Source organism: Nymphaea colorata, chromosome 12 (genome assembly GCF_008831285.2).
Source record: "Nymphaea colorata isolate Beijing-Zhang1983 chromosome 12, ASM883128v2, whole genome shotgun sequence".
NCBI classification, from domain to species: domain Eukaryota; kingdom Viridiplantae; phylum Streptophyta; class Magnoliopsida; order Nymphaeales; family Nymphaeaceae; genus Nymphaea; species Nymphaea colorata.
The window spans coordinates 9,011,242-9,024,723 of NC_045149.1; the positions used below are offsets into that span (position 1 = coordinate 9,011,242).

Here is a 13,482-nt window from a genome sequence, read left to right on the forward strand (position 1 = left end):
GGTCTGCGGCCAGGGTTGTTTTATGTTCAAGCTTTCATCAACAGCAAGAGGATACCAGTGCAATCCACAATTTTTGTGGCTGCATGGGTGACTCCATGGTTCTATGCAGAGTGTTCGAGGAGCTGCATTCTGTAAAGGCCATCAACGCTACTCTAAATGCGACGAGCAGCCTGATGTGAGTGCCGGGTGGGGGACTGGCTGGAAATGTGTGAGTTTTCGGCCATGCCTTTGGATGAATTTGATATCATCTTTGGGGCTGAGTTCTTTGTGCAGGCCAATCATGATTTGAGATGAGTCATCACCTTGCACTACGTGGCCTTGTTTCCAGAATGTTGTCATCAACCTCTTCGTTGTCGTCTCTCCAACTAAATGAAAGAATGCGTCTAGGGGAAATGACAGACCTTGCTTGCATCAGAAAGGTGGACGAGGCAAGTTCGGAGCAGGAGATACCCAAAGAAGTGATCCAGTTGCTGCAAGACCACAACGATGTGATGCCCATGGAGCTGCTGAAGGCGCTGGCGCCTCACCGAGACATCGACCATGCTATCCAGTTGCTGCATGGATTTCGGCCCTCTTCTCAAGCCTAGTACAGGATGACCTCTCCAAAGTTAGAAGAACTTAGAAAGCAGTTGAATGAACTACTACAGACCGACTTCGTCCAACCATCAAGGGCTCATTTGAAGGCCCTAATGCTCTTTTAGAAAAAGAAAAATGGCACCTTGTGGATTTGTGTTGACTATCAAGTACTGAGCAATCAAGAACAAAGGTCTGTGCCTGTGCGTATATCGGTTATCAAATTTTGTTGCTTTGATGTCAGTTTTGGACTTTGAGTTTGAAATTCTCAATTTGGATCTAAAATTAGGTTTTGGATCTAATTCAGATCCAAGAGTTGCTTCAAAATTGAGTTTGAATTTTAATTTTGTGTTTGAGGTCAGACAAGAGTTTAAAGATTCATTTTGGATTGACTAGTCACGAATTTATTTTAGGGTCTAAAGATTTATTTTGGATTGACTAGTCGCGAATTTATTTTAGGTCTAGATTTGAGCTTAAGACCCAGAAATTAAATCCAGATGAAATAATTGAGATTTGAGTGAAAATGAAATACACTCTTTTTTAAAAAAAATTAAGGTGACAACAGTAACATCTCTGGTCAAAAGATGTCTGATTGCTAGGAAGCCTGGAATATATATATGTCAAAAGATGTCTGATTGCTAGGAAGCCTGGAATATATATATATATATATATATATATATATATATATATATATATATATATATATATATATATATATATATATATATATAGAGAGAGAGAGAGAGAGAGAGAGAGAGAGAGCACCCTTTGATCTAGCTTTCATTCTAGTCAAATATTTCTTTACATCTCATCCAATTTTGAAACTAATGTAGGCAACTTATTAGTCGAAAGTGCAATTTTATATGGTAAAGGTTACGAGTAATTGGTAGCTTTGTTGCTCTGTCCTCAATATTACAAAAAAAACATATGGCTTAAGTATCTGGAGTCAATTTTATGTGCCCTTTCTTTTATATCCTGTTAATAAAATGTTAACTTTATTTTGACTTACTCTCATACTTTCCTACTAAACCATGTTGAAGCTGCACTCCGTGCTCGCATAAATTGTAACCTTGGAATAGCAAAGTTGTGAAAGGTTCCAAAGAGAAAATCCTGTATAGTTCTTAAACTCTTTTTCCTTGTTCTGCGTGTACGGTCGTCCAGATAAATAGGTTTGGTTTGTGCAGATTAAAGAGTTTTCCTGTTAGGCTCGATATCAACGAGTCAGCATAACTGAAATAGAACTTTTATTAATGGTTGGCAAGCGATAAATTCAAAACTTGTTGATTGAAAAGGAGCCATTCTTCCTACCATTCAACAAAAAAACAGAAACCATACATGCTTCTTCTGGTGTTTTAGGATAATTACTTTTGCCTGCTACAACTTGTATAGTGGTGCCTCTTTATGCAGTACGAGTAGGCCATGCGAGTTCGAAACAGATACTAACTGCATACCAACCCTTATTATTTATAATGTGTCCAAGTGTGCATGAATGAAGATCTATACATAAATTTGAAAATATAATTTTACACATAATACTTGATTGAAGTGTTTATATAATCAACTTACATGGTTCTTGTACTTGTACTTGCTCAATTTACTTATTCTACGAACTTTAGAAAGTCGCAGGTTTTGCCTTTTATGTTCAAATTTTTATTGACCTTTAAACTTTGGGAAATTTTTATTTAAGGAGCCCGATTCGTAGTCCTAATCTCAAACGTGAGTTTTATCTTTCGAATCTAAATTTTAGTGACAACTTAAGCAAGAATTTACATAATTTTACCGTATGTCAGCTATGGTGAACAAAATAAAGATAATTTCTTTTTCTATAATTTCAAACAAGAAGGGTGAATTATTTTTTTAACAAATGCACCGGCTTTCGTGTCTTAAGAGAAGCGTTGGCTGGTAATGAAATTTTCCCAAACAAAGTGGTTCAACTGTGAAGAGATCCGGTCCAAACCCGATCCATTTTCACCCCAAATTGCTCCACGAAGAGACGGTGGAGGACCGGAGGGGGTGGAGGAGGAGGAGACGAGGACAGTGGCGGAGGGAGATGACGAAGAACAGGAATGACAGTGAAGACGAAGACGATGACTTGCTCTACTTCTGTCGGCAGAATCCTATTGTCCCATCGTCATCAGCGTCTTCATCCAAGCACCACCAGGGTGGAAGAGGAGGAGGAGGAGGAGGAGGAAGCGGCGGTCTCGCCCCCTCGAAGTCCACGGTCTACGTGAGCAACCTGGACTACAGCCTCACCAATTCCGACATCCACACCATCTTCTCCACTTTCGGCAAGGTCGCCAAGGTCACCGTTCTCAAAGACAGGGTCTCCCGCCAGAGCAAAGGCGTTGCCTTCGTCCTCTTCGTCTCGAGGTCCGATGCCCTCAACGCTGCCCAGCAGATGCAAGGGAAGGTCCTGAATGGAAGAACCCTAACCGCCTCCATCGCCGTCGATAACGGCCGGGCCACGGAGTTCATCCGTCGGAAGGTGTATAAGGACAAGAGCCGGTGTTACGAGTGCGGGGACGCCGGCCACCTGTCATACGAGTGCCCCAAGAATCAGTTGGGCCCGAGGGAACGTCCACCGCCGTCCAAAAAGGGTCGTCGTGGTTCCCAGATGGAGAAGGGAGGGGGGAGGTTAGGATGGGACTCCGACGACGGAGAAACCGCGGAGGACCCTGGATTCGAGGACGACAATTGGGCGTCCGTCGTTGATCCGAGGGGAGCTGATGAGAGGACGACTTCTTTCGAGAAGAAGGTGACCAAAGCCGCTAAGAAATCCAGCTATTTCAGCGACGAAAGTGGTGATGATGACTAGCATTTCATGTGGCGTAAGGTAATTTTATATTTTTTGCCCCCTCTTTGTCGATGAACAGCCATATGCAATTGCTTTTTAGAGATTCAAACTTGGAGCTTCTGGCTGATTTTTTTAGTTTTGTCTAAAAGTGCGAGGCCTTGTGGCTGAGGAAATCCGAAAAATCTACACGACCAGTTTGATTCTTATGTATCTTCTCCTTTGCTATTTCATATGGTTACGGGATCAACAACCAGTGAATCCCACAAGTGTTGATGTCAAAGAAGGAAGATGGATGATGGACGCTTAAGTATCAGTAGTTTGCTGTTATCACAATTTTCCTTGAATTTTCATCCATTTGCAAGTGGTTGTTGATATATAAGGCTCTCTGTAACGTGTGGTGTTACCTCCTCTTAGCTGGTTCCTACATATGGTAATCTAGTATAGTCCATGTGGATGTATTCTTGCCTTGTCAAAATCTCTGCCGAATGAAGAGATAAAGATGGTGATTTTATGACCCATTCACTTTGTCTGTGAAATCACTGCCCGTATGCACGTAAGTGTATCTAAAGCCGTCGAAACACAAAACTTATCTTGCTAGTGTACATTAGCCCTGAAGAATTTTTCTTGAGGGGAAGAATTGTTCTATATGAATACACCGTTGTATCAACAAATACATGTTTAGAAAAGAAAAATATCTGCTAATGAACTGATAGAAAGGGAGCAACGATGACTTGTGAACAGAAATCAAGGAATGCACATGGATGCCTGTTAAACTGGTTCACAACAGTGTTTATTGATGTTGAGGCAGGAAGCTTGTTCTGAGTTAGATGTGTATTAAGATTAGCCAAATGTGCTGAATATTGTAGTCAGAGACAGTCTAGACTAGAGTACCTAGGCAACTTAGGATGCATTGTTTTGATTATTTCTGAATATTCTACTTACATACCTTGGAATAGTTTTTGAAATATCCTAAATTGTTTGAGTGTTTTAATGAATATAAGTAGAAAACCGTGTTCCAGTTTCTGCTTGTTCCTTCTCTTTCCATGGCCCATCTACATGCCCCTGACTAGGCCTTTTCGAGGCCCACCACTTAGATCAACCTAGTGCTTTTAGCTACTATAGGTGTTCAATGAGGATAACCGGATACGCATTGTCGCCACACTATAAATATTCTTTTGGTCAATTATGATGTGAAGGTGCAATTTTCAATCAATAGCAGGCCAACCATTGGTTTCCAAATCAAACATTTATGTGACACCTTGGGTATAGACTCATTGGTCACTAAAACCATTCTAGTCACTTCTCGAGCACAGTCAGTGGCCTTAACTAAAATTCGTTCTATCTACAATCTTGATTCTTCTACTTTTTCCTTTTGATGAATGTTCCTAGCCTTTCTTGGTCACATTTGTGGCTTCAATTCTCAGTAGTTTTCACCAAACTCTGTTCTATTCACAATCTTGATTCTTCTATTTTTTTCCCAATTCATCAATCTTCTAGCCTTTCTTGTTCTTTATTGATCACATTCTGCTTACATTTCAAGCTTTTTATTGTGAACTCTCTGGTACCATGTTAATAACAGTAAGGAAATTTTCCACCATTTTTCCTGCCACAGAGAATGCATGTTACGGACCATCATTTATACTTTTCTTGTACTACAGAACAAGGCCCTGAATTTGCTTGCTTATGAGCGTTGAGGAACTTATCACGTGGCTGCAAATTTATGACTATGCACTTCCAAGGAGGGTCAATATAAATACATTCAACCGCTTTACTGGAATGTTGGAATGTAAAAATCCTGTTTATTTTCTCTGTTTAATTCTTATCCACACTTTTATTTCTCCTAATCAACTGTCTGCACTTTGAAATTCTGGTTTGATTTTAAAGATGTTTTAATTATACTCATGGAAACAGAGCAAAAGGTCCTATCGAAATGGATTTTTCCTCATATCAACCTTGTATTTCTTTTCTCATTACCGTCTGTGTGCTATTTTCTGTTCTATGGCATCGTTTAGACATACTGTTTGTTGTGCTTTTATGTCTGTTCTAAAAGTTAAGAATCTGCAAGCCACCATCTGTGCATGTGGCTGTTTTCTATCTTAGGGTTTTTACTCAATTTTCATCCATAATGATCTTTAATAACCACACTCATTTCAAATGTTCTCCTTATAATATGTGTGGCCCGTTACTGGATGTATTTCTTGGAGCCGTGGTAAATGTTGTCTTGTACTCATCTGTGTTTGAATACAGTCAAACACGTGGCTAATACAAACAATATTTTGTTATTATTGATGATATTTTGCAACTTTACTGTTTCTCGTGGTTGTTCTCTTGAAACTTTTAATGCTTCCTAGAGTTTTAGATTTATTCATATCCTGCCACATCTTGGGTTGCTTATTTATGCTTAGTATAGGTTCATTATAATGTAAGACTAAACCAGTGAGAAAATTTGTAGTGAAGAGAACTCCCTTTCGTAATCTTTTTTACTAATATTTTTTAAAATTTTAACAGGATCCCTGAAATTATTGTGATAATTCACCACCCAGATGCACAAAGAGGAGGAGGATGGTAAATCCAGGACTAGACTAGGTTTTTCATCCTATAGTTGTAACCAGGCCTATGAATGTTTCCAGTTTTTCTTTTTCCCTGAAAATACTTTTATGTTGGTATGTTCAGAGGAAAACTTTGTACCATAAAATTATTGTAAAATCACCTAAGTGGTTCTTTTCATCAACTAGCTTGGGATCTCATTGGTCACGGGTTACCTGTGTTTTGGCACCTTTTTTTTTTAGTAGTTACAAAAGTAATACCTGCAATTCGTGCAAATTTCTGACCGGAGTCTGTTCGACATTCGTATGCAAGCTTGTGATGCAAAAAATAGAACCTCTCTAGGAGAGCTTGTACAGAAATTCCTCCACTTGGTGCCACAATGTAAACCAAAATACTTACTCTCATAAATATGCATATTTTTGGTACTTGTTTACCTGGCTTGTAGCATCCGACTTTTTGTCGCACAGACTCGTCTAATAGGCTGCCACAGCTAAATCAATTTGGTGCAGGTGCAGTACGGTGCACCTGGCTGTTTTAGTGTCATGCTCTAGTTTTATTTTATACATATATCTATATATCTTATATGTAAAAAACTACACATAAGCTTATTCTATGCAAACGTAATACATGCACACATACTCTTGCTGCACATGTAGGTATATTTTCTGAAAAATGCTGTGCAGGCGCTGGCACCTTTATTCGTGTGGTACGTAGATTGTACTGTTGTTCATTGGGAACGGTGGAATGTGAGAGAACTGTACCTTCAAGAACATGAACAGCGATTGGCAACTGATGTTTCATTTTTATGCCTTCTGTCTCTTGAAGAAGACTGCCTATGGAATCCAAGGCATTCACTGTCGTGTTAGCATCGCAACTGCCGACACCACAATCCACATCTAGATGCCTTCTAAATGAGGTGATATTTATTAAATTCCCTGCTAAATTAGTGGCTCTTCCAACAGTTCCAGCTTCAGGGGCCGTCTCAGGTGGCTATCCGGTTTAAAAGCTGCATTGAAGCATTGTTAAGAGTGGAAGTGAGGGAACACCTGAGCCAGCAGAACTGCAAGAGAGGACACCTGGACATGGAGAGTTCGTCAAATCCGTGGATGCAGCGGATTCTTTACCGCCATCTGTATTTGCTTGTTGATCGGATAAAAATATGAGGGGACTACACCTGTTATAGCCACTCGAGGTGGTTGTGTACAATTCCGTCGGAATTAATGTCCTACAGTTGTGGGTGGATTCTCTCTCTCTCTCTGCCTGTTTGTGTGCGGATTTTTTTTTGTCCCGGTTATTTTTCAATGGACTTCTGATTGTCAAACTCTGTAATTACAAAATAGAACATCATCATCTTCAAATACCTTTGACAGAGGCCAGGAAAATACATCAATTAGCCTCCTCATAAGCTCTAGCATATTATAGCATGGTTTGTCTGTATGAAACAAATCTATGGGAACCTCGTGGCTAGATGAGCAAGAATCAAGTCGGGGGTTGACCCACGGCCTTAAAGAACCACAAGAGATCTGTATCTATCAGATTTCAAAATGCAGGAAAACAAATTTTACCTCTGCCAAAAACTAGAAAAAAGAAGGCCGCATATAAATCTCGACGCCAAATGCAACAAACTACATATCCCTTGAGTTATAAGTCGACTTTGTTAATATTGTCATTTTGTGAATGAAACGAAAAAGGGTTCTACATCCCTATTCTTATGTACCAGAAGATCTAACAAGTCCAAAAGATAAAAAAGAAATCAAGAGGATTCCATAAAGTGGCCAATTACAGAACAGCGAAATACACATTAGTGGAAAAAAATTGTTGAACTCAATCTCGTGGCCGGATACTATAAAGACAAATTCCATAGGAGGTACGTGATGTTGATGCAGTCAGTGGAGTGTCAAATGGTATCTAGCAGCGTTCGGAATGAAGAAAGAGAAAAGTATAAGCTTGACCTAGTCTTACGAAATCTCAAAATTGGGAGGTAAAAACGAACTTGTTTATTAGGAACTTTCAGGAATCCCTGAACTTACGGACAATACTTCAACCCTTATCAATTGCAAGAGATTCCTCTAAATGCTATCTGTGAATGCAGGAATAGAGTACTGCAGAACCTATGACAAGGTTGATCAATTGATGGCGGCATGAAACTAATGCTAGATGTAAATCTGCCAGACTAAATTTGCGCTGTTTAAATTGGAATAGTCCAGAATCCAGAGTGCCAGAGTGCCAAATAGCTTTCAGAATCTAATGTTTCACAGAGAAGCTACAAATATTTTATGAAAGCATGTCCACAAAACATTTCTAGGTCCTAGGCTGTCAGAATCAAAGGATCATACAACCATTTTTACATTTGTTTGCACTCATTCTATTTAAAATGGCAAGAAGAGCATAAACAGCCAGTTCTTTATTTCTGTACCTAACTCCAACACTGTACAGACTTATCAAGTACAGCTCATCATCATACACGAAGAATGCTGTTTTTGCAGCTGTGTGCATGTGAGAGTGTGTGTGTGTGAATCTGTGCATGATTGAGGAAACCAGTTGGAGTCACTTGACTGCTGACTGAAGTGAACTAAGAAAGTTAAAATATTTCAATGAAATAGATCACCAGATACCTACAGAACTTTCTATTTTTCTTATGTTGGTATACATTCACAATCACTGCAAATTTAAAGCTTCTCATGACCTTGCACGACTGCATCCTTATAAGATAAAGTATTGGCTGGTGATGCACCTCCGGTGTCTAGAAAGCCCCAAATGAACAAACATGGATTATAGTATCTGTTTGCACATACAAATCTTACATTATCGCTTTGCTCAAATAAGTACTTTGGTTATGCACGTTTAATTGAATACAACTACTATTCAGCTTCGCTGAAGAATTTCTTTCATCGTGAGGAAAAACAGATACGTGGTCCAGATGGAGTCCAAGATATGAAATCAAAGGATCACCTTTAGATTTATCAATAACAAACCTCAGTTTTTCTGTCTTCACAATGGGGAAAAACAATAGCCTCCTGTAGCCAACTGTAGTACCAGATGCTATTCTTCGCCACTGCTCATCATGCAGAATATCAAGATGAAAGTTAATCAGTCTCTGGCCCATTTGGATTGGCTCCTGGACTTGCAGTACATTGAATGAAACAGTTTCTTGAAAATTCAGATAAATAGCAGAATAAGACTGCCCTGGTTCAGGAGCCCAGTAAGAATAAACAGTTTCCTCGAGAACATGGTAAGGATTGTAAATGCGATTTCCTTTTCCACCACGGGTGCTGCTAGCAGTAATTATGGCATTCTTTGCCAAGTTGTGGGAGAATATGGTTTTGCGAAGCTTAGCAAATTCATTCAACACTTTAATGTCTTCCTCTGATATAAGGCCAGATGAATTTGGGGGAACGTTCAATAGCAAAAGACAGTTTCTACCAGCAGATTTGTAGAAAATATCAAGCAGCTTTTGTGCTGACTTCGGATGCTCTGAGTGATGCCAAAACCAACCAGGTCTGATGGAGACATCACACTCAGGTGGAACCCAATCATGACCATGCGGATCTCCACCACTTGAATACCTGACGTGCATGGAGCAACGAGAAGCTTCAAATTTGAACAGCAATTCAATTCAAAAAAGGACCATGGTAAACGAAGGGTTAGTGATTTTTAAACATGTCAACTATAAGATTGTCCTTGAAACTTTTACTGCATCAACAACCTCCACGCTATATTCATGTGCATACAAGTGCTAAATAATATACACAAGAGACTTTAGCACACAAAAACAGTGCCCAAGCTTAAATTGGAAAAACTTGAAGATAAAACATCATCTAACTTTTCCCATAATTATGCTGGTTCAACATAATTTCCTCCATTTGATGGTCACTCAGAACATTAGTGGGAGAACATTTCTTGCATCTTGTTTTATCTTACAACTCTCCACAGAAAATTCTAGCCTGTACGGGAAAGGACATCAATTAAGCTTCAAATTTAGGTGAACAGGAGGACATACCTTGAATCTGTATGACCAATACTGGCAAGGGATGTATTGAAAGGCGACCAACAGGTTGTTGCAGACACCCCAGCTTCATCACCAACCCACCTAACATCTGGTCCAGCATCTGAGAATATGACAGCACTTGGTTGAAGTTGATGAATGACACTAAACCAGTCCTCAAACAAGTACTCCATATTCTTCTCTCCTTTTCCTTTGGCACCATCTAGCCAGACCTCTTTGATTTCACCATAACTGTCAAGCTTAAATAAGGATCATTATTCTACAATCATACCTTTAAAGCCAACAAATAGTTATCCAAACAATATTGTCAATGTCAGCAAGGATGCGATTCAACAATATGTACAAAATACTGTATGCCAGGGCATCCATGCATCCTGTGGGCCTATTCATTTCCATCACATATATGCATCTTCAAATAGGAATGAGAATTCAATAAAAGGAACATTTCGTTAAAAGCAAATTATCTTAATAGACAAATAAGTACCTCACAAGAATAAGAAACGTGACCACCTGAAAATGTGAGGCAGTTTCTCACTCAACTAGCAATTTAATTCTATTTTAGCTTATCGGAAGCATCTAGTGTAAATTGTAGCATCCCGAGTTAAACAATGTCAGACGTTTTTTTATGTGCACCATGAAGTATCTGTATGTGACAGTAAGTTCTCGTTTAAAGTAGTATTGCATTAGCATGAAGTAAGCACGTTGAACCTGAAATCTAAAACACGAGAATGTTGATTCTGAGGTCTCTGTTGTGGCTCTAAGCGTAATAAAAGCACTGTGTAAACTCATCCATTCCTCAACTCGAACGTTCATGATAGAGAGCTACAATTGAGTTTGGAATGTGAATTTTTGATCCAAAAAACTCATTTAAAACAATCAAAATGCAACAGATATGCATCCCCACACACCCCGAAAAATTTGAACTTCAAATTTCTAAAATGTTTGAGACTTAGGCAACCATAATCGAGTGTTTTATAGCATAACATGTCTAGAGACGATTTCAATTCATAAACCATAGATACGAAACACAGTAATCTAAACAAGACCATACCGTGCTGCTAATTCACAATATTTTAAAGAGAAACTGCTTGTTCCACAACTGCTTTTGACCTGGTTTTAACACCTTGTGTGTGTGTGTGTGTGTGTGTGTGTGAGAGAGAGAGAGAGAGAGAGAGAGAGAGAGACTTCTGCTCACCCGGTGAGCAATTCCGTCATCTGCCCAAGATAGAACTGATTGTACTCAGTCGTCCGACCGTACACGGGCTCATGCCGATCCCAGGGGGAAAGATACAGCCCCAGCCCAATACCGGCCTCCCGGGCGGCGGCAGCGAGCTCGGCCACGACGTCCCCTTTGCCGTCCCTCCAGGGGCTGGACTTGACGGAGTAATTGGTGAACGCGGACGGCCAGAGGCAGAAGCCATCGTGGTGTTTGGCGGTAAGGATGACCTTTGAGAACCCAGCATCAGCTGCCACCCTCACCCACTGCTTGGCGTCCAGGGCCTCAGGGTTAAAGAGGGAAGGATCGGCGTGCCCAGTGCCCCACTCTGAGTTGGTGAAGGTGTTCATGCCGAAATGGAGGAAGAGGGCCAGCTCCCCCAGCTGCCATGAGAGCTGAGAGGAAGATGGGATGGGCCTAACGGGCAATGGGGGCAGAGTTACTGCTTCCGCGAGCAGGGTCGAGTACTCGTACCAGCGTTGATGATGATGCAACAGCAGGAGCAGGAAGGGGAACAAACGGAGAATTGGTCTCATCTCCTCTGGGAGAGAGAGAGAGAGAGAGATCATTCCATGGCGCAACCAAACAGATGGTAGAAGACAACGGGTTGTTTGGCTGCTGCAATTCGGGAGGACCTTGATTGGCTCGCTACTTGTTAGTCGAGGAGATGATCGGATTCAATAATTGCTTCACTTCAATAACCTTTCCCATTAATTGTTATTTACTTTTTTTTGCAAGTCAGACGACTCAGACGTGACATTACGCGGTTTCAAGCAAGGAAATGATCTTAAAAACTTGTAATGGAGTCGGATGGAATATGTCGACGGCCGTGATTTTTTCTTTGTTTTTGGAAAAAAAACGTTCTGCTTATTCACAAGGATGAGGTTTCAAGGAACGAAAAATCTTACAAATTTGTAACAGGAGTCGGATGGAATCTCCCGACGGCCGTAAATTTTTCGTTGTTTTCGGAGCAAAATTCTGGATTGTTCTTTGTTTTTCGGAAAAAAAAATTCTACTTATCGAAAACGATGCGATCATGCTAAAAAACTTGGATAGATTATATCCAAATCAGGCCACACTTGTAAGAACAATCATAAGTTAATTGTATGAGGGTTTGGTGCAATCATGGGAAGAGGATGAGTAAGTTTCAAACTATTACGAACAACAATTTTCTGTGCTTCAAAAAACAAGGGTAGAAGAAAGCACACTCACATGCAAGTTTTCATAAAAAAAAAAAAAAACACTCCAATGGTGAGATTAGTCCCTCGCTCACCCAAAATCAAAGCTAACCGTACTAAAATCTTACAATCCGTTTCAATTCAGCCCAAAATTTTACATGGACGGTAAAGTTCAGCTTTCTTGGATGTCAAATCTTCCCACATTGATAGACTCTTAGTGTAATCTGATTCAACAAAGATCAAACCCTAAAAACTAAAATACGAGACTGTTGGAGACTGAGTCAGATTTCAGACCAACTTATATGAATTTTCATGACGGTTTCACAAAACAAAACTGCGAAAATTTACCTCTTATATACTTTGTTGCATAGGATTCTTTGACAAAAATGGATTTTGGGTGAATCATGCCAATCAACAGCACTAAGCAAAAGATTAGGCAACCAAACAACAAAGTTCAAGCTTAAAGTCGCCCCAAGGGTGTCAGTGTTGCTGATTCGACACTTGTGCGACTTCTACCTATGTTATCCCAGAGTAGGCCTAGAACCCAGGAGGAACATAAAGAGAGGTTCAACCTTCAAATAGGGTCTTCAACTCGACATCTTCTATATACTTCTACCTATGTTATGAGGCCGCACATGTTGCGGTCAATTGTTCAAAACACGAAAGAAAGAGAGACTAATATTAATCAAATGTCTTATGGGTGATCAGGGTTTTCTACTGCCCAAAAGAAGGCTGAAGCCTTGATTCAACCCTTTATCCCCCTAAGATACATGGTCTGCTTTTGGTGCCTCAGAGTGCCACCCGCCACTAACGCATTCTTAAATTTAAACTGCTCTTGGAAATAAGAGGCATGGGTCCTTCCATTTCATCTTATGATGACTTCATGTTCTATTTGTGATTCTGTTCCCAACTATGGTTGCAAAGCTTGAAATGTTACTAGATGAATCTCTCTCCCTCCCTCTCTCTCATATACATATATACACACACAAACGCAAAAGTTTGAGTGCTTATTAGGGACATACCATGAGTTGAGCCAACTTGGGCTCAACTCGAACTCACCGGTGTAAGCTTGACTTGAGCTCAACTTGTTTAATAAACAAGTTAAGCTTGAGCTTGAGTTAAAACTTGAGTTATAAATGAGTCAACCTCATACAGGCTCTACTAGTTT

General features: G+C 40.1%; 2 protein-coding genes across 9 annotated transcripts; one reads left to right on the forward strand and one right to left on the reverse strand.

The window, feature by feature from the left end:
- Positions 1-2,566: 2,566 nt before the first annotated feature.
- On the forward strand, positions 2,567-7,319 carry LOC116266029 (U11/U12 small nuclear ribonucleoprotein 31 kDa protein). 8 transcript variants are annotated; one of them, XR_004175237.2, is made up of 3 exons: positions 2,567-3,406; positions 5,026-5,153; positions 6,598-7,319. XR_004175237.2 is itself a non-coding variant. In XM_031647087.2 (2 exons), exon 1 carries the CDS (start codon positions 2,624-2,626, stop codon positions 3,386-3,388), a length of 765 nt encoding a protein of 254 aa, XP_031502947.1. In that variant the 5' UTR covers positions 2,567-2,623; the 3' UTR covers positions 3,389-3,406; positions 6,571-7,319. The 8 variants fall into 8 exon arrangements, 7 of the variants coding, with proteins under 7 accessions (XP_031502947.1, XP_031502946.1, XP_031502951.1 ...); XM_031647087.2 differs by lacking the exon at positions 5,026-5,153 and having other exon boundaries at positions 6,571-7,319; XM_031647086.2 differs by lacking the exon at positions 5,026-5,153.
- Positions 7,320-8,656: 1,337 nt separating this feature from the next.
- LOC116266269 (alpha-L-fucosidase 1-like) lies at positions 8,657-11,821 on the reverse strand. Its single transcript, XM_031647414.2, has 3 exons — positions 11,116-11,821; positions 9,915-10,151; positions 8,657-9,480 (listed from the first exon to the last, which is right to left on the reverse strand). The coding sequence occupies exons 1-3, from the start codon at positions 11,703-11,705 to the stop codon at positions 8,715-8,717; spliced, it is 1,593 nt and encodes a 530-aa protein (XP_031503274.1). The 5' UTR covers positions 11,706-11,821; the 3' UTR covers positions 8,657-8,714.
- Positions 11,822-13,482: the final 1,661 nt, after the last annotated feature.

Bases quoted from the DNA above. Each gene is read 5' to 3' on its own strand.
- LOC116266029 (XM_031647087.2), top strand. From the start codon at position 2,624: ATGACGAAGAACAGGAATGACAGTGAAGACGAAGACGATGACTTGCTC.
- LOC116266269 (XM_031647414.2), bottom strand. From the start codon at position 11,705: ATGATCTCTCTCTCTCTCTCTCTCCCAGAGGAGATGAGACCAATTCTC. The intron at 10,152-11,115 runs GTGAGCAGAAGT...TAAGCTTGACAG, and splicing joins ATGACGGAATTGCTCACCGG to TTATGGTGAAATCAAAGAGG. The intron at 9,481-9,914 runs GTATGTCCTCCT...CATGCACGTCAG, and splicing joins ATTGGTCATACAGATTCAAG to GTATTCAAGTGGTGGAGATC.